This window comes from Diabrotica virgifera, chromosome 3 (assembly GCF_917563875.1).
Source record: "Diabrotica virgifera virgifera chromosome 3, PGI_DIABVI_V3a".
NCBI classification, from domain to species: Eukaryota; Metazoa; Arthropoda; class Insecta; order Coleoptera; family Chrysomelidae; genus Diabrotica; species Diabrotica virgifera.
Genome location: NC_065445.1, coordinates 113,293,767 through 113,315,578, shown reverse-complemented (window position 1 = coordinate 113,315,578; position 21,812 = coordinate 113,293,767). Strand labels below are relative to the sequence as shown.

The 21,812-nt window shown below is 36.5% G+C and overlaps 1 protein-coding gene across 1 annotated transcript in view; it reads right to left on the bottom strand.

The window, feature by feature from the left end:
- Positions 1–21,296, bottom strand: part of LOC114327441 (trypsin-1) — a 30,922-nt gene extending 9,626 nt beyond the window's left edge. Inside the window, exons 1-3 of the mRNA XM_028276067.1 lie at positions 21,148–21,296; positions 8,531–8,813; positions 5,072–5,271 (exon numbers count right to left, since the gene is read on the bottom strand). Coding sequence (XP_028131868.1) covers positions 5,072–5,271; positions 8,531–8,813; positions 21,148–21,214 — 550 coding nt within the window. The 5' untranslated portion in view covers positions 21,215–21,296. The remainder of the gene's footprint in view (positions 1–5,071; positions 5,272–8,530; positions 8,814–21,147) is intronic.
- Between the last annotated feature and the right edge of the window lie 516 nt (positions 21,297–21,812).

Below are 21,812 nucleotides of genomic sequence, written 5' to 3'. Positions count from 1 at the left end.
ACAGGACGGCTTTAAGTTAAAGTTAATCGTGTGTGCATACGAGGTGTGACGAAAAAGCGTATCGAGGATCGCTGAACTCTTATCACGTTTCGCTTCTAGTTTTTTCGGTAAACGTGTGTGTTTAGTTTGCAGTGAAAATGGATAACAAGGAAAAGCATCGCAAAGTGCTTCGTACCACTTTCAGCAAAGCAGCAAAAGAGTTAGAGGACCTATTAAAAGACCAAAAAGGTGAGGTACGACAGATCAAAATATCCTTAGATCTATTACGACAGAAAATGGATGATCTAAGGAGAATAGATGAAGAAATTTATGATCTCCTGTTAAACGAGGATGCCAGTGAACAAGACCTGTTGAAGGAAATAGAAGACAGTGACAGCTACATCAGAAAGTTTGCGGACCTGAGTATACAGTTCGAGGAACTTGTTCAACCAAGGATAGCTGCGTCCGTGGAGGATGAGGTGGCCTCTGGGACAACTGGTAAGAGCACAGGGAGCCTACAAGGTAAGCGTAAATTCAAATTACCTATGCTAGAATTCAAGAAGTACGATGGGAACATTAAAAGCTGGTTGCCCTTTTGGTCACAATTTCAAAAAATACATCATGATTCAGACATAGACTTAAGCGATAAAGTCGAGTATTTAGTTCAAGCTACTGTACCAGTAGCCAAGTACCAGTAGCCAGTGTACCAAGCTACTGTACTGGGCAGTAGGGCAAGGCAACTAGTTGATAGTTTTCCCGCGACTGGAGATAATTACACTAAGATTATAGACTGTCTAATTTCGCGTTTTGACCGCGACGATTTGCAGATCGAGGTATATGTTCGGGAATTGCTCAAATTGGTAATAAATAATACTTCGTCTGGCAATAAATTAGACATTTCTTTATTGTATGATAGGTTAGAGACTCAGTTAAGGGCTTTGGAGACACTAGGTATTAAATCGGATAAATACGCGGCTATGTTATTTCCTTTGGTCGAATCGTGTCTACCCGCGGATTTATTAAGGATATGGCAAAGATTTCCGGAAGATGTTGGGTCACAAACGTCTATTAATAGTGCCGGTATTTCCACCATAGAAAATCGACTCAAAAGCTTAATGCAATTCTTGAAAAATGAAGTCGACAATGAACAGCATGTTTCTTTAGCGAGCGAAGGCTTTGGCGTATCAGGTACTAAGTCTGGGAATTCTAAACGTAATGGTCCGAAAAAGAGGATGCCTGAAGAGGAATAACCCCAGTTTCCTTCGGCGATGGGTTTGGTGAATTCCCATAGTACAAATCATAGATGTGTATTTTGCAAAAATGCACACGAAAGCAGTCAATTCTTCAAGGCTCAGAAGTTGACTTATGACCAAAGAGTGAATATTTTGACAGAGAAAGGTGCTTGCTTCCGCTGTTTGAAAATTGGACACCAATCTCGAAGATGCCGTGGTCAATTAAGTTGCTTACTTTGTCATAAACCACATGTGCCCCTAATGTGCAGAGAATTTTCGATGGGCAAGGCAAAAAAGGAAGAGGAAAATAAGATAGAGAATGATGGTCAAGCTGTGCCGAAAATAAATCAGTCATTGGCCAATAGTGCTACTACTAATGTTTTTTTGCAAACTTTGCGCGTCAAAATGAACCACTTAGGCAAGACGCGAGTTGTACGCGCCTTAATAGATACCGGATCTCAAAAGACGTATATTCTGAGGTCCACTGCTAGATTATTAGATTATCCATGTAAACAACAGATTAACCTTGTACATGGATTATTCGGAGGTAGCGAACTAGCACAAAAACATGATTGTTATGACGTTAACTTGAGTTATAATAACTACAGTTGCACATTTGAAGCACTAGATCAGCCCGTAATTTGTAGCGATATTTCTTCCGTATTTAATGGTCCCTGGATGGAAGAACTGAAGAGGCTGAATATAGAGATAACAGATTCCGGTGATACATCTCCTATAGAGGTTTTAATAGGTGCAGATATTGCAGGAAAACTCTATACCGGAAGAAGACATATTTTAGGATGTGGACTGGTAGCTGTAGAAACCTTATTGGGCTGGACTTTGATGGGAAAGATACCTTTAGATCAACAGGACAATCGCACCGCGACAACGGTTTCACTTTTTATTAGCAACGCGTCGATTAGTCAACTGTGGGAGTTAGATGCTTTGGGAAGGTATCAATGATCCGGCTGAAAGGAAGACAAGGGAAGAAACAGCGCTAGCAGCAAAGCAACTTTTCTTTGAGACTGTTGCAACAGATTCCACAGGACGATATGAAACCAGACTGCCATGGTTAGAAGGACATCCGGCATTACCAAGTAACTACCAGATGGCTAAGAAACGGCTGGATACCACGTTGAAGAAGATAAACAAAGATGGATATCTTGAAGCCTACGGCCAAATATTTAAAGAATGGCTGGATGAAAATATAATTGAGGAAGTGTTCGAGGAGCAGCCGAACCGAGGTCATTATTTACCCCCACAGGCCGGTAATTAAGCCTAATAGCGCGTCCACAAAAATCAGACCAGTTTTTGACGCTTCAGCGAAAGAAAAAGACAAACCTTCTTTAAACCAATGCCTTGAAAAGGGGGTTAACTTGATTTAATTGATTCCTGCTATTTTATTAAGATTCAGACGACAAGAAATCGGTGTAATCTCAGATATTCGCAAAGCCTTTTTACAGATTGGGATACACAAAGCTGACAGAGATTTTCTTCGTTTTCTTTGGATAGATGATGCAGGGAAAGAAAAGGTGTACCGCCACTGTCGTGTGGTATTCGGGATTAGCAGTAGTCCGTTTTTATTAGGAGCTTCACTAGAACATCATTTTTCCTTGATGTTAACAAGATGTGCGTCAAAACTGCTGAATGTTTCGGAAGACACTATTTTAAAATTGTCGCATAGTTTTTACATTGACAATTGCGTTACTAGTGTTGCTAATGAACAGGAGCTGCGAATTTTTATAGAAGAGTCGAACATAATAATGGCTGAAGGCAAGTTTGATCTCAGAGGGTGGGAGTATACAGGCCAATCCCCCGATGACACTATTGATGCCTCGACCCAAGTCTTGGGAATAAAATGGAACAAGATAGATGACACCTTGTGTCTACGACAAGAGGATGAAGATACAGATCTACCTCTTGAAAAACCTATAACTAAAAGAGTCATAGTCTCACAAGCGCAGCGCGTGTTTGAACAGTTGCTAGAGTCCAAATGGTGGGAGGGTCCGCAATGGCTTTATGAAGATCCATCATTTTGGCCCCGAGACAATCACAGCTGTGATGAGGAAGAGATTAACAAGGAGAACAAGAAAAAGCTAGTTACGGTCCTTGTTAACCGTGAGAAAGATGGTATGACCTTAGCTGATTGGCATCTTAATTACTTTTCTCAGTATCTGAAGACATTGCGCATGTGCGCATGGATTTGTCGATTTACCAATAATGCTAGAAATAAGGACGACAAACAAAAGGGAGAGTTAACCCTTGAGGAGGGAGCTTGATAAAGCTGAAACATTGGTACTCCAGCTAGTACAAAAAGAGACGTTTTCGGACGAAAACGATAAAAAATTGTGTGGAATGGGAGCCTTCAAAGACAAGAGTGGTTTGATTCGATTGAAGTCTCGCATCAGTAATAGAAACGACGATGAATATTTTCGTTTTCCAGTAGTTTTGCCAGCCAAGCATTTTATAGTGAATAGCCTACTATTTCGCGAACATGTCAAGTCGTGTCATGTCGGAACACAAGGACTGATGGCTATCGTGCGCGAACGATTTCCAAGTGCGTCGTCTGCAAAAGACATAATACCGGGTCGTTTGGGGTGAGTGCGACACTGTTGATAATAGATCGTGTCCGGGACGCGATAGCATTCGAGACGACGGGTGTAGACTTTACCAAATACTTTATTGCCAGACGAGGTCGGTCGAAGACTATAGCCAGTGACAATGGGACTAACTTTGTCGGTACCAAGAGCGCATTTCGTCAAGGGGGCTTTGAGAAGATTGCTATAGATACAGGACAGTTTCTCAGACGCATTCAGCGTTTCTACCCATTGGATGCCCAACAGATTGGGTTCAGATGCCACGTGACGACATCAGTGTGGAGTCGAGCAACAGCCAGGGACCGCCTTCAGAGAATGTGTGCGAAAGTGCGGGAGTTGCTATGGCCGAGAGTGTCGCGGAGCCGGGAGTGTCTAAGAGCAGAGTACCCGAAGCGAAAATAAGTGTAACGCGGAGTGGGCGTGAAGTCAAGACCCCGCTGCGGTATACGAGGTAGACTCGGTTTTTATTTTTGTCTTTTATGTTATGTTACTGTTGTTTGATGATCATGGTATTTTGATGTCTCTGTTAATTTTGTGAGCCATGTTCATTTTGTGTAACAAAAGAGAATGTCTCAGGTGGGAGAATGTTCAAGCCATTTAAATATTTAATTAATTGTTTGTCTGGTTTAAAGCACAACCCTGTATTTAAAAATCGTTATAATATTAGGAGTTTCAAAAACCCTGAATAGACACATTCTTCTGCTCAGACATATACGTTTTGTTTTGATAATATTTATCTACTTCGAAGAAATCACGTCATGCTAAGATTGCAGATCTTTGACACATATATGTTCGTAACAAGAATTTCAGAATGAGAGCGTCGTAAATAGTTTTCAGTGTTGAAATGTGAATTTATAAGTCAAGACGGTGATCGAGTAGATTTTCCGAGCCGCGTAATAAAAAACACATTTTAGCATTCAAAGAACGTTTCCGGAAAATCGGGAACCTTTTTAAGATATCGTGTAGTGGTAATAATAGGTTCGACAAGAAATACTGTAATGCACGTTTGACATTCCGGATTATGGTATTTACTAACATTTTAATTGTACGCGGTGTGTTAGAACTTATCCATTTTGGAGATATACGGTTAATTTTTCGTCATTCAATAATTTTGCAAGCTGTTAACTTTTAAAGCTGATTATAGAAAGTAAAAGTACAAAGTCTTTTATTTAAACTCGAATCTCGGGGGTTTTGTCTTAAGATCGGGTAGATCATTAGAGGCCCCCACAATTATATTCGTTATATTTGATAATATATACTTACTTTGGCCGTCGGATATTTGTGTTAACTCCCATTGTAGATTATCTGGTTCTAGTTCTTTATCCGTATTTCCCCATCCAGATATTACTGCTTCTCCAATGGTTTCAAAATTTTGCTTTGGAAGGTTTATTGGTTTAACTCTATCGTTAAAAATGAAAGGTTCATTCACTTTCATTACCATGATGTCATTGGGTGCTGGACCTCTAATAATACAATTTCTCAAAATGTATTTTTTGTAAAATAAATAGAGACAAGTATATTTTTCTATATTGCCTACTTCGTATTACTTTTTTATGGAATAATAATTTTTAGTAATTGTATACTAGTTAGTTCTGTATTAAGGTCTTTCACGGATGTTGTGTCTTACTAGAGCTACTAAAGTCAAGCAAACATACTTGCAGTATACATATATAAAAGATAAGATATCACAAAAATGGATAATGGCATAGGAAAATATCAATGTGGATTCAGAAGAGTACAGTAAATCAATACAATAAAGTAAATCAATTTTTTCTGCTGCCCAAAATTCAAGCAGAAAGCTACGAATGGAAATCTATTATGGCCCTATTCATCGACTTTAAACAAGCTTTTGACAGGGTCAACCGCAAAGAAATTTAAAAGGCTCTATGTGAAATGGAATTAGTGAAAAACTAGTAAGAATAATAACTGACCCTTTGAGATAAGTTTGAAGTCAGTGAGAGGGACACGGGGAATCACTTTCATCTATGTTGTTGGATACTATGAAAGTATCCTTCTTGAAATTGTCGACAAGGCAGTCGCAATCAACAGAACAAGACTTGTTAATCAACAAAAACACCAATGCCTAGCATTCGCTAATAACAGAGTGCTGATAACCCAAAGTACGAACAAGACAGAACGAGAATACATACAAATGACAATACCTGACAATAGTCACACAAGGAAAAATATATTAGTTCGAAGAAGTATAAATACTCCAATACCTAGAAGCGACATTGGCCAGGAGACCAAATATGAATGAAGATATCTAAGCGAGGATTAATGGCTGGTAAGCGTGGTATCGTTGCTCTAAACATATTACTAAGAAGTAAAAATATGTCTAAAATGGCTAAAATAGGAATATATAAGACAGAGATAAGACCTATAGCATTATACGCCAGTGAGACATCGATGATGAGTAAATCCGAACAAGTTATGCTAAAAGTGTGGGAAAGAAAAGTCCCCAGGAAAATCTTCTTCTTTTTCTTCTTCTGATATTAGGACTCTTGGCTTATTCTTAACCGATTTTGAGTTTGTATTCGTAGCTGTGATATTGACTGCCGGCTACCGCGCCACTTTTTAAAGGACCTTGGTCTCTTGCCTGTTGGCTTTTAATCTCTGGCTATACGGGCTAGTCTCTCGCTGTCCATTCTCGTCACATGCTGATTACACTCTCGTCTGCGCTGTCTTCTCCACCGTCAGTCATCCTGATACGTAATTGGCTTTATTTGCTTGCTTTCGGACGCTCTCTTTAACATCTCCATAACTACATATTTCGACTCTCATATATTCGAATATTGAGACTTATTCAATTAGTTCGTTGTTAATTACTAATTTGCATCTTATGGGTTCCCTTGACACTACCAGGGATTTGGCCTTGGCTGTTGATATTTTCATGCTGTAGTTCTTCGCAACTGTATTCAAAGTATGTGCCATTCGCTGTAGGTTATCCTCGTTATCGGAGATTAAGATTGCGTTGTCAGCATAACAGAGGATTTTTATTTGTTTTTCTGCCATCTTATATTCTTTCCCTGTACTTTTAATGTCTTCTATGATTTGGTCCATTACTAAATTAAAAAGCAATGGGCTAAGGCTAAAGCTATCCCCTTGTCCGATTCCCCAGTTGATTTCTACTTCCGATGTTAATTCATTCTCGATTTATATTCTGATTTTGTGCTTCGTATTAATGTCTTTAATTAGCCTTATCATCTTGTTGGGCTGATTTTTCTCCTTTAGCAATCTTAGCACATCTTCTAATCTTACACAATCGAAGGCTTTAGTCAGATCTAGGTTTAATATATTCCAGAGCTTTCTCAGCAATTTGTCTGGCTATGAATATGGCGTCTATTGTGGACCTATTTTTCCGAAAACCTTGTTGTTCCTCACTAATTGTGTATTTTTCATTCATTTTATTGGCAAGTATTTTTGTTAAAAGTTTAAGAGTTGTGCTCAGCAAGGTGATGTAGTTGGTAGGGTCTGTTGGTAGGGTGCTGTTTCCTCTCTTGTGTATTGGTATTGTTATACTCGTCCTCCATTGGTACGGTACACTCTGGCTACATATTATTTCTTGAAAGAGAATCTCTAGAATCTATATGTTTTCGATTAAGGTTTCTCCTCCGTATTTTAGGAGTTCATTTGGTATCCCATAGGGTCCTTGGGCTTTTCTGTTTTTTAAGTTACGTATGTTGTTCCTTATTTCTTCTTTTGTGATTTCTAGTTTTGTCTCTATGTTGGATTCATCTTCACTTCATGTTTCTTCCTCTTCTTCGCGTGTTGTAGTATCTTCCTTATATAGTTCTTTTATATAGGCGGTCTATTGTTCTGCTTCTATTTTATTTAAACTTCTATATTCGTTAATGGGTTTTTCCTACTTTTTAGTATTTTCCAAACTTTTCTTTGTGCCCATAAAAATCGTGTTTCATTTCTTTGGTAAGCGTGTCCAGTAATCTCCTCGTATATTCCTTATCTTAGAATTGATGTAATTTTTTGTATCTCTATATTGTTGGTAATTGGTTGGAGTTTTGTAACTGCAGTATTGTAGGTATGCTTTCCTCTTCTCGTACGCTAGATCTCTTATTTCAGTATTGAACCAGGGCTTTGATATTTTTGATGCATTAAGTTAATTTTTCTGATGCCTGTGCTTTCTTTTGCGGTTTCTAATATATCATATTCTATTTTTGCCCAAGTCTCATTTACTCCTTCACCTGTTGTTACTGGGAAACACCCCAGTTAAATGTTTGGAGGAAGATATGGAATGAAATATGGATAAAAAGAATATTCAAATATAGAACTAGAGAATATGTATGGAAAACCGAATATCGTAGGGATCAGAAAATCGCAAAGACTGAGATAGTTGAGACACATCCAAAGATGCTAAACACTAGACTACCCAACAGAATACTAATGGGAGGAATAGGAGGGAAGAAAAAGAAAGGTAGGCCGAAAAAAAGGTGGAGTAAGGATGTTGAAAAAGACATAGAAAAACGTAAATCTCTAATTGTAAAAAATAAACCAAACAGGAAAGAATGGAAAATAATAGTAAACCAAGCCATGGGTCTTCTAGACCTGGAGAGCTACCTAGAGAATATCTAATTTGGAATAAAACTAGTCATTGAACATGGTCTACACATATCAACGAGTTTACCAATCTGAACAAGAAACAAAAGCTTAATATCTTTTTAATCAAATCAACCTTATTAAAGATACTAAAATCAAATAACTTACCCATGATAATCTTCATGAATATAATATTTAGCGATAGTTCGAACTTGCATACTTTCACTAGTTTCACTGATCTTTATGATTCCAGCCACGATTCTAACATCAGGATTAGTATTTTCTAAATAACAGTGGCCAGCGGTTACAATCCAATTTGGAGAAATAATTGAGCCACCGCAGAAGCTTTTGTAATCTTCGTCTCTACGTTCTTGAATGGATACTTGGTAAGGAAATTGACCTTCTAATGCATCTTGACCTCTGGCTATTTCGTAATTACGCAGGGAAGATCCTTAAAAAAATAATTGGTACTCAAATAACCAAAAAATTAATTTTTGAACTTTTATGTCATAATCTGCTTTAAAAAGTGAAATTTCCTTCTATTTTATTCCAATTTATCCATGTTCTGTATTGTGCCCTAGGTACATCTTTTTTTCATGTGTTTCAGAAGCGCTACTTGTAGCTCATGTGAGGATTTCGTTATGAGAGACAGTTACTCTCCTTTATATGCAAGAGCACACGCAAGCACACTTTGATTAAAGTCTCTTCTCTTTAAGCCTGCTCTTCCAATAATTATCTCTCTCCCGTGCGTGTTGTTTTGCTTCGGAGAACGAGTAACCAGTCATGTCCTTTATTTGGTCCGACCATCGTGCTGTAAATATTTCTCTGGTTGTTTTGTCTGCTACGTTGCCTTCAACTATCACTCGTTACATGCCTTCTCTTCTTCTAGTTATACATATATCCAAAATATCTCCGTATGTTTTGGTTGATAGTTGTGGTGAGGCTAGTTTTTATGTTAAGTTCTTCTATACTAAAAGCCACAGTTAGAATGCAGTGCGGGTAGCATCTTCTTCTTCTTAAAATTCCCTCTCCTATCGGAGGTTGGATATCATAATGGCTATGGTCACTTTGTTGGCTGCTGGTCTGAATAGTTGTAATGAACTACAGTTAAACCATTCTCTAAGATTCCTCAGCCAGGAGATGCGTCTTCTTCCTATGCTTCTTCTTCCTTGGATCCTTCCTTATTGCATAATAATTCTCAGCAACTCATATTTTTCTCCTCTGGTAATGTGACCCAAATATTCCAGTTTTCTAGTTTTTATACTCTTCATAATTTCTAACTCCTTATTTAAACGTCGTAGCACTTCAACATTGGTAATCCTTTGAACCCACTGAATGTTCAATATTCTTCTGTAACACCAAATTTCGAACCCTTCTATTCCCCTTATGTGTTGTCTCTTCAATGTCCAAGCTTCCGTTCCGTATAGCAATATAGAAAATATGTAGTATCTTAGAGCCCTCAATCTGAGAGGCAACTAAAGGTCTCTGTTTCTAAGCAGTGTCTTCATTTTTATAAATGCTTGCCTTGCAGTTTCAATTTGGACTTTAATTTCTTTGCTTTGGCCATTTTTGTCATCAACCCAGGTTCCCAGATATTTGTATATGTATTAACTTTTTCTACTTGGGTTTGCTCTATCATTAACCTTTCATTTTCATGTTCTGTTTTTGAGACAATCATAAATTTAGTTTTTTTCTTGTTTATTTTTAGTCTGTATCGAATGCAATAATCGTTAATTCTATTTAGCAATTCTTGTAGCGATTCCAGGGTGTCTGCCATTATAACGGTGTCCTCAGCGAATCTTATGTTATTTACTATTCTTCCATTTATAGAGATTCCATCACTTAGCTCCGCTATTGATTCCTGAAATATGGCTTCACTGTACAGGTTAAACAGTAGCGGCGACAGAACACAACCCTGTCTTACTCCTCTCTTTATCTCAATATTCTCGGATTCTTGTTCTTCTATCTTTATATTGGCCTTTTGATTCCAATACAGATTGATTATAATTCGTAAATCTCGTCTGTCTATATCTCTGTTTTTCAATAATTCTATTAGTTTTTCATGTCGGACCCTGTCGAACGCTTTTTCGAAGTCGATGAAACAGGAATAAATATCCATGTTCATATCTAAGCATCTTTGAGAGAGGACATTAAACGCAAACAATGCCTCTCTTTTTCCAAGTTCTTTGCGGAACCCAAATTGGGTATCATCCATATCATATTCTAGCTTTCTATATAATCTTCCATGAATCACCTTTAGAAATATTTTGAGGGTATGGCTTATTAGTGATATTGTCCTATAGTCCGAACAATCTTTGGCATATATTGTGATGGTACACGACAACCCTCGCGGAATTTTCCTAATTTATTTGTTATAAGAATAAGGTCAATATTATAGTTGCAATTTGTATAATTTATTACGACAGTAGCAAAGTTCAAAGTATTCAACTCATTCGCAAGACTGCAAACAAAGCACACGTCATTATTGAAATACGTATAGCATAACCATATATGGTAATACATATGGGCATTGTTTTTAATATAATAGATATAAGTGGGAAGGTCGAGTACCTGAGACATCGTTGTTGGATCAGTAGTGTGTTCGCTGAACTCTGCTGGCGCGTAGTCAGGGGATATAGTTACCGAGATATGGGTCACCTTGACCTATCCTAACGATAATGTCGGTCGACGTAGTTGTAATTGTACCTTCAACCTTGTAAGAATAAAGTTATGTAAAAAGTTTAAGTTTGTTTGTTCGGGATAGTGTCTTCGTCCAGCAACCCCCAACATCACATGGCGACCCGTGCCTTAAGTTAAAGAATGGAGTTTTCTGGTTCGCATATAGATTGAGGTATGCAGCTCTACACGTAAGATGGGAAACAACCAGAATAAAGAAAAAGAGGAACAGATCTTCATAAACCAAGCAGGCAACAGCGGAGGTGTGACAGCTGAAACCGGCGAAAACGAGAAGCTATCAATCCCTGGAGTTTTGGGAATTGTATCGTTCAGCCTGGCCATAATCATCGTCGGATGGCTACTGTATCGACGATGGAAGAAGCAGCTTCGACGCCACATCCGACAGGAAGTATCTAAATCAATGGAGATGCTGAGGTTAGACGCCCAGAATCCAGGACCAAATGCATAGACACATGAACCCATATTCGTGAGTAATTTTTCTTTTTAATACAATACAGTTTAACTGCTTATGAAGTAAGATTGATGACTTTTTTTTTTTAATTTTCATATTGACATTTTTATTTTTTTTATTATATAATTACTCACTTACTTATTTACTGACACTTTAAATATTGACGGTTATCCAATATTATTGATCCTTTTATTTTACTTACATTTATGTTTTATTATAATATTTTATATGTTATATTTTGTTATATTTGATAAACTTAACGGCAATGATAAGCTTTACGAAGTAATTGAGACTTCGAGACACTAGGCCATATACTATTGAGTAACGTAGTCAGGCCAAGCCGAATTTATGTTCGAGGAAAGATTTCAACGTATTCTGGAAGATATAACTATATTAAATAGGAATCTCACAAAAGACACTATAGAACGAAGGAAAAATAAGCTAATCACAGATAAATGGGTGGAAAAACTCAGGACTATCACGGAACAGTTTAGGACGGTGCATAAAATATACAAAGGTGACAGCTGTAAGGCAGCAGAAGACAAATTCAATGCAGATATTATTGCAAAAATTGGAGGAAAAATCGAAAAAGTCCAAACAGAACTACGGAAAAGACAAGTTGAACATAACAACGACAAGATGGGAGAGAAATTCGAACTGAAAACAGCAGGGAACCTGATCCCTCACATAGGAAACACCGAAGAATCAATTAGAGCATTCATAGACGCAATTGAACTGTACGATGAATTTTTAGATAATGAGGGAAAACCGCAACTAACAAAGTACCTGTTGAAGGTGAAACTAACGCAAGCAGCAAAATTACGACTGAAGACTACTTACAACTCAAACGCGGCACTAATAACCGATATTAAAGAAAAGTTTCTAGTAAAACAATCTATCTCTGTTCTGTCAGCGGAGATCAACTCAGCGAAACAAGAGAATAGGTCAATAGAAAAATTTGGAAGAAGTTTAGAGGAGCTCATGGCTAAATTAACAATAGCACAAGCAGAGGGAAACAGAGATGCAGAAGAAGTGCTGGCCAAAGTAAACGAAGAAATTGCAATAAGCGTGTTTACTAACGGTTTAAAAAATGACAAGATAAAGACAATTTTGAAAGCCAAGAACTTTAGCACTTTAGCGGAAGCGATAACAAGCGCAAAGAACGAAGAATCGCTAACTCGAACGGAAACTGCAGGAATGTACCACATGAATAAAACATATAGAGGCGGAAGAAGAAATACAACAAACGGATACAAAAATAGTTTTGACAGGAGAAAAGAAGGTAACAAGACATATAATAATAGGAATACAAATGGAAACGAAGTAAGACAATATCATAACAGAGGTAGGTCTCAAAGAAACAGAGGAGCAGGACATGGTCAACGAGGGAGAAATAATAATTGGTCGCAAGGTAGAAACCCCAGCAACAGAAATTCACCAGGAGCATATTTCGCAACAGAGGAGCAGCCCCGCCAAGAGCAGCCACACACAAGCACAATACAAGAAGTAGATTTTTTTCGTGGCCCATCGAATGGAGGCAGATAATTCCACAGCAAGTGGATTAAATTATATTAATGTTTATTACAGAGGAAAACGCAAAAAACTATTAATTGACACTGGCGCAACAGTCAGCGTTTTATTTGAAGAATGTTTAGATAAAAACTACACCGACATAAACAAAACCCGACGTATTAGCTTGCGAGGCGTTACCGGAAAAACTGTATATACAAGGGGAACCTTCTTGTGTGACCTTGAAATATTAGATAACTCTGAGAAGATAACGTTGACACAGGAATTTGCAGTTATGAAGAGTTTCACAAATAAAGTCGATGGAGTTATTGGTAGCGATTTTTTATACCAATATTTTGCTACAATAAATTACGAATCCTTAAAATTATCGTTACATGTAGAAGGAATGAGAAGAGATTTGGAAATGCTATCTATGGGAGAAATTTATACGATAATAATACCTAGGAGATGTGAAAAATTATTTTTTTTTTCGAGATCGGGACACACTACGGAGATTTTGTAACTATACCACAGGAGATAGCGGAAGGAATTTTCTCGGCAGCAACAGTCTCAAAACCAGTCGACGGAAAAATACCAATAAGGATATTAAATATCAATGATAGAGAAATAATTGTTAAGAATTTTAGACCGAAGGTCGAAAGATTAGACAAGTTCGACGTTTTCCACATGGGAGAATCAAAACAATCGGTGAGTCGTGCCGAAAGACTTTTGAATATAATAAACACAACAAATTTATCGCTAGAGGAAAAAAGAGCAATAGAAAAAATATGTGTAAAATATTCCGATGTGTTTTTCTTAGAAAACGATCCATGCACAACGACGGACGTATACAAAGCAAAAATAAAATTGCAAAAAAGAGTATCACCTGCTTATACAAAACCGTATAGATTACCACATGGACAAAAAACGGAAATAAATAGACAAGTAGACAAAATGTTAAAAGACGGGATTATTGAAAATGCAATATCAGAATTCTCATCTCCACTACTTATAGTGCCAAAGAAAAACGATGAAAATGGAAACAAGAAATGGAGAGTTGTGATAAATTACAGACAACTAAACAACAAAATTGAGAATGACAGATTTCCATTACCATGCATAGAAGAAATCCTAGACGCTTTATCAGGAGCAACATATTTTTCACATTTAGATTTATACCAAGGATATTACCAAATAGAACTCGATTCTAAGTCCAGACCGTACACAGCATTCGCAACCGATAGAGGTCAATATCAAATGACACGACTTCCGATGGGGTTAAAGACAAGCCCAGGATGTTTCTCACGAGCCATGACTATGGCAATGTCAGGTTTAAATTATTGAAAACATGTTTATATATCTTGATGATTTGATAGTCTTTGGCAACAGTCTACAACAGCATAATCAGAACTTAGTGAAGGTATTAGAGAGACTAAGGAAAGTAAATCTGAAATTAAATCCAATTAAATGCGAGTTTATGGAAAAAGAACTATTATATTTAGGACACAAGATTTCGAATAAAGGTATAGCACCAGATCCGGAAAAGATCACCGCATTGGAACAATATCCAATACCACAAAATGCAAAAGAAGCAAAAAGATTCGTAGCCTTTGCAAATTATTACAGAAAACATATCAATCATTTTGCAGAAATAGCCGCACCTCTAAATAGACTATCAAGGAAAAATGTAAAATTTGAGTGGACAACAGAATGCCAAAAAGCTTTTGAAAGCCTCAAGGCGTCATTATCAAACCCCCCCGTAATGGAATTCCCAGATTTATCGGAGGAGAACACGTTTATTCTACGGACAGATGCATCTGGCATCGCACTAATAGCAACTTTGTCAAACGGGAATGACAAACCGGTAGCATATGCCAGTAGAACACTTAATAAAGCGGAAATGAATTATCCTACGATAGAAAAAGAATTACTGGCAATAGTATGGAGCATTGCTAAATGGAGACATTACCTTCTACAGAAAGAATTTATTATTTTGACAGACCACCGACCATTGGTGTACCTATTTGGTATGACAAACCCTTCCAGCAGATTAAACAAATTTAGATTGAAGTTAGGAGAATACGACTTTACAATTAAATACGTGAAAGGAGCTGAAAATGTAACAGCTGACGCCTTATCACGAATAGAAGTTACATCAGAAGAACTAAAGCAACTAAATAAGGACTCAGAGAAAAGTATATTAGTGATGACGAGAGCACAAACGAAAAAGCAGGAGGAAATCGCCGATTCGAAGAACGAATGGACTGATCAACCAGACGTAGTCGAATTGTTGAAATTCCCGAAAAGTGCGGTAGAGGTAAAACTGATAGACAAGGACGATTGCAAAACAATGAAGCTAGATTCGGCTGAAGAAAATACAAATAGTAGTATATTGTACAACGAAGAAGACGATATTATTTATCTGATTCGAGATTTTCGATCAACGTCTGCACTACGAGCGTCGTTGAGAAACTCGACATATCAAGAACCTCGATCAACGTCTGCGCTACGAGCATCGTTGAGAGCCTTGATTCAAATGTGCGCACAAAAGAATATAAAGGAACTAGTACTAGTAAAGAATAATAAGAATCAGCCAATTATTGAAGAGATAAGAAAGGATCCTAAAATGTTTAAAGAAAGAGATATCAAAATATGTATAGTACAAGACAAACAGAATATAGCAGATGAAAAATTAAGAAGAATTATAATTAATGATTTTCACATGTTACCAACAGGAGGGCATGCCGGAATAAATAGAATGTACAAAAATATAAGGAAATATTATTTTTGGAATAGTTTACGAAAAGATATCGAGGAATTTGTGAAGAGATGCGACGATTGTCAAAGACATAAGCATTCTATCATAACCAAACAACCTCTAACTATCACATCGACTGCCACCTGCGCATTCGACACAATATTTATAGATCTAGTAGGACCATTTGAGATGGATGACAGTGGGAATAGATATATATTGACACTGCAATGTGAGCTAAGTAAATACATAGAAGGATATGGAATAAAGAACAAAGAAGCCGAAACAGTAGCCAAGGCATTGGTAGAAAATTTTATTCTGAGGTATGGAGTACCCAGAAAAATAGTCACAGACCAAGGCTCAGAGTTTATGGCAAGAACATTTAAGGAAACATGCTCATTATTGCAAATAGAGAAACTAAACTCAACAGCATATCACCACGAAACAATAGGAGCTTTAGAAAACACTCACAAACATTTAAATGCGTACCTTAGGATACAACTATCAAAATTCCCTACAAATTGGAGTACATGGGTGGAATATTTCTGTTTTTCGTATAACATTTCAGTACACTCAGCAACGGGTTATACACCGTTCGAATTAGTGTTCGGAAAAATATGTAGACTGCCGACAAATGTTCAAAACGAAATAGAACCCCTGTATAATTTTGACGACTATCCCATGGAACTGAAATACAGACTACAGGTAGCCGCAAAGGAGGCCAGAGAAACACTAACACATACAAAACACAGCAGAAAAAAAATATATGATGCCAAAACGAGTAAAATAACTTATAAACCAGGAGATAAGGTATTAATAAAAAATGAGCCAAACACAAAACTTAACTCTTTGTTTTCGGGTCCATATACCGTAATTAAAGATGAAACGCCTAACGTAATTATTGAGAAAAAGGGTAAACAAGTAGTCATACATAAGAATAACGTTAAGCTGTATAATATATAAAAAGAATAAGTACTGAAAAGTGTTATAGTGTAAAAGTGTAATAATAGTCCACCATAAGACTTTTACTAGTACTTAAGGTTCAGTGTACATATTTATATATCTCATTTTTTTTCTTTTCTCATTTTCTTTTAATATGTTTGTTTAATTTTCTTATAAAGGAGAGACGTCAGTCAGCATAAATAATATAAAATAGAGATGAAAGGAAATTGTTACTGAAATTCCCTTTCATCTTTTCCCCGCCCAGAGAGATGTGATGGTACACGACAACCCTCACGGAATTTTCCTAATTTATTTGTTATAAGAATAAGGTCAATATTATAGTTGCAATTTGTATAATTTATTACGACAGTAGCAAAGTTCAAAGTATTCAACTCATTCGTAAGACTGCAAACAAAGCACACGTCATTATTGACATACGTATAGCATAACCATATATGGTAATACATATGGGCATTGTTTTTAATATAATAGATATAAGTGGGAAGGTCGAGTACCTGAGACATCGTTGTTGGATCAGTGTGTTCGCTGAACTCTGCTGGCGCGTAGTCAGGGGATATAGTTACCGAGATATGGGTCACCTTGACCTATCCTAACGATAATGTCGGTCGACGTAGTTGTAATTGTACCTTCAACCTTGTAAGAATAAAGTTATGTAAAAAGTTTAAGTTTGTTTGTTCGGGATAGTGTCTTCGTCCAGCAACCCCCAACATCACAATATTGTTTTTGGTATTGTTACAAAGGTGCACACCAACCATTCCTGAGGGATTTTTCCGGTTTTATATACTTTATTAAACAGATCCAGTAGTACCGGTCGAGTTTCATCGTCTAGACATTTCAGTAATTCCGCAGGTATTTCGTCTGGACCTACAGTTTTTTCGTTTTTTGCGTTTCGTATTGCTTGTTCGATTTCCTCCATTATGATCTTTGGTCCTGTTTCGCTGTCGATTTCTTCCGTTTCTTGTCTATTATCCTTAAACAGATCTGTTATGTATGTCTTCCACTTTAATTTTTTACTTAAATTTAATTTCTCTTTGCCTTCTATAATAATTTTTCCATTTATGTCTTTAAGAGGGCCATCTTTCTTTTTTCGCTGTGTATTTGTGATTTTCTTTATTTTCTTGTGCATGTTAAAGCTATCATACTTTTAGAATATTCTTCTATTTCACTACATTGATTTGTCAGCCAGGTGGATTTGGCCTCTTTTATTTTCTTTCCTATTAATCCTGCCTTTATGTTTCCTTCTTTCCTCCATTAACTCTACGATTTCTGAAGTCATCCATCTCTGTTTTTTTATTATTTTTGTGGGTAATATCTTCTTTCCTGCCTCTACTAACGTTTCTTGTATCATGTTCCATTTGTCATTAACATCTGTTGTTTTTATCACGTCTTGTTTTATTTTCTTTAAGTTATCATTTATTTCTTCTTTTAGCATAAGACAATGTATTTCTTACCGGAGAACGGCCGACCACGTTGCCGGTTTGCCCCGAGCGGTGCATGAAGACCTGATTTGAGAATCATAGCACTGGAATATAAGTACGCGCATACAATAATTGCCTACGGTTGTATACCACTGTGCCGACATGAGCGGTATTCATGTGCGCCTTAAGACTAGCACTGCATTCTAACTCTGGCTTTTACTTTAATTATTTGTGTGCGGTTCATCGTATGCGTAACATTCTACGGTAGACCTAAATTTCCAATGCCATTATATACGCTTCGAATCGGCTTTTTTGATGGTCCACGTTCCTAAAGCGTTGATGGCGATCTTCTTCTTATTCTTTACGTGCCATCTCCGCGACGGAGGTTGGCAATCATCATTGCTATCCTGATCTTAGATGATGCTGCTCTGAATAGTTCGGTTGATGTGCATCCATACCATTCCCTCAAGTTACGCAACCATGAGATTCTTCTCCTTCCTACACTTCTCTTGCCTTGGATTTTCCCTTGTATAATTAATCGAAGTATGTTGTATCTCTCATTATGCATAACATGCCCCAGGTATTGCAGCTTTCTTGTCTTGATGGTTTCCAATATTTCCATTGTTTTGTTGACTCTTCTCATGACTTCGTTGTTTGTTACATGCTCGGTCCATGATATCTTCTGGATTCTTCTATACACCCACAGTTCGAATGCTTCCAACTTTTTATTAGTCAACGCGTCAAGTGTCCATGCTTCTATCCCGTAAAGCAGATTCGAGAAAATAAACTTACGTGCATAGAAATCGGCCCAATTAAAAATTTGGCCATTTTTGATGACTCGTATTTCCTAAACCTGTTGGTCGATTTAAGTGATTTCTTGAACATGTTATAGCCCGATTCTTTAACAATACCACTGTAATAATATTGTTGCTAAACAGATCAATTTTCATTGTATACCGGGTGTACCAATCAAACTGTGTTTTTTCCTCAAAGTTTGTATCACCCGGTGGAATATTCTAGCATATATAAAATTCTGAAATTAAAACCCAACTATAGCCTCTGGTTTTCGTAACATTCTGTTTTTTGATTCACTCGTTTATGTTGGATAATAAAAAAGTTAGGTACTTTAACAACTAGACATCATGTTCTTCATCAATACACGGTGTTTCTAAATAAGTGCGACAAAGGGATTTAAGGGGTAATTCTGCATGAAAAAATAATGACAGTTAACTTGATAAACGTTTGTCCGCAAATGTTTAGTTTCCGAGATACGGGATGTTGAATTTTTTCTTACAAACTGACGATTTATTTTTTGCTTTAAAACCAGTTGAGATATGAAAATGGAATTTGGTAGGTTTTAAGAGATAGTTATTGCGGATTTTTTGACATACAATTAAGAATTTAATATTCACCACTAGCGCTCATACGTGTAATATGACCGATCACATTACCCGTATGTACGCCAATGTAATCCATATTCTTCTCCATACTCAACTATCTTGTTCAGTAGCTTTTGGAGGTCTTGGAGGTTGTCCGCTATTATGATAGTATTGTCCGCATATCTATTGTTGTTAATTGGCGTTCCATTTCCATTTACCTTTATTCCTGCTATTTCTCCCTCAAGAGCTCTGTTCATAATGTCTTCAGGGTATGCATTGAATAGTAGTGGTGACAATATACACCCCTGTCGCACTCCTCTTTTAATTTCGAACTCTTCTTATGTGTGTTCGTTAACGCGTATGTGTGCCTGCTGTTTATTATAATATAGATTTGTTATAAGTCGAAGGTCATTGTATTGTAATTGTTTTGCTTTGAAAACGTCCATTAGCTCTTTGTGTCAGACTTTATCGAAAGCCTTGTTGTAATCTATGAAACAGATGTACATATCCTGGTTCACATCCAAGCATCTCTAGATTAGTACGTTGAATGCAAAGAAAGCTTCACAGGTACCTACGCCTCTATGGAATTCAAATTGGGTTTCTTTAATATCCATATCAAGTGTTTGGTAAATGCGTTTATTAATGATCTTTAAAAGCATTTTAAGTGTGTGAGACATCAGGCTTACGGTGCGGTGATCGGTGCATTCTCTAGCCTTTTTTTTTTGGAGACAAATAAATGTTGAGGTCAACCATTCATTGTGCATGTCACCCGACTGATAAATTTCATTAAAGAGCTTTAAGAGGACATCCATGTACTAATTTTCTATTATTTTAAGGATATCAATAGGCAGTTGATCTGGCTCCGGCTTTTTCCGTTTCTGGTGTTCTTAGTGCCTAAAATATTTCTTCCTTTGTAATTTCTGGGTGTAGGTGGCGATAGGAAATATTAACGGTCGAACACGGCGTAATTTTTTGTTTTTTTTTTTTGTAACGTAATGTGTTTTTGTTCTTCCATATTTATGTGAGTTTGACTATTGTCGATGTGGCCATTGTATAATGCGTCGACGGATCTCATCTTCGCACCCTTCACTATTAGTGATGACGGAGCCCAAGTACCTAATTAAATTGTCTGACCACTTCGTAGCTTGTCATGTTTCTTATCTGTGTTTGGTTATTTCTGTTTCATGATCATTACTTTGGTTTTTTGTATATTCATTTTCCATACACAAAACCATTATATCATACACAACATGTGCTCAGCTTATTGATAATTTGTTTTAGTCCTGACGAAGACGCCAATATAACCGTGTTATCAGCATATCGTAGATTTTTGATTTTTCTTTGATTATTAAACTCTTTTAATTTGACTTTATACATATAAACTGGATGATGATACCTAGATGTGCTAAGATTCAGCGGATTCCATAACTGTTCACATAATTATTATTTCTTGTGTGGATATAAAGTGATATGTCCAATTATATCGTACAATAAAAGCTTAAAAACAGTATAACCTAAAGAATGTTATAATGTTATTACACTAACATGAAATTAAACATTTTGAATTCTGCTCTAGAAGATAAATAAAACTTAATTAACATTATTGCTCTTACCCTTAATTTCACAGAAAACAACTCCTAGAACCAAAAAATAAGCCAATAAATTCTTATAGCAAATCATTATAGCAACAAACTAGTAGGTAACTCATCAATTCAATAATTGGTTGTTTTATATTTGGATAAAGTACTTATAGATAAAAAATGAGATAATTAACAGAAAAGTATCTACCTATTATTAGATATAATATACTGTATTATAAATATTTGTAACTGCCAATATACGGTAAAAATATTTTAATATCTATATATACAGGGTGTCCCAGACTAAGTTACCCACGCTAAATCTCTTAAACGAATAGAGATTTTCGAATGGGACAAAAGGTGATATATTCTACTTGTAATACACTTTAATATGGCGTACAAAAAAATCATGCCCTAAATAATCATCCCTTAGTTACAACCCCTAATTTTAATTTTTTTAATAGCACCCTGTATATTTTTGTATAGTTTTGGATGTGGTCTTTTATCGTCTATTCAACACATTTTTTGAAAATAAAATGGGTTCGTATATAACCTAGAAACTATCAGTTTATTTTTGTTAAATTGTGTGTCCCAGACTAATTTATCCAGGCTATATTTCTTAAACGAATAGAGATTTTCGAATGGCACAAAAACTGATCTATTCCATTTGTAATACACTTTCATATGGCGTAGAAAAA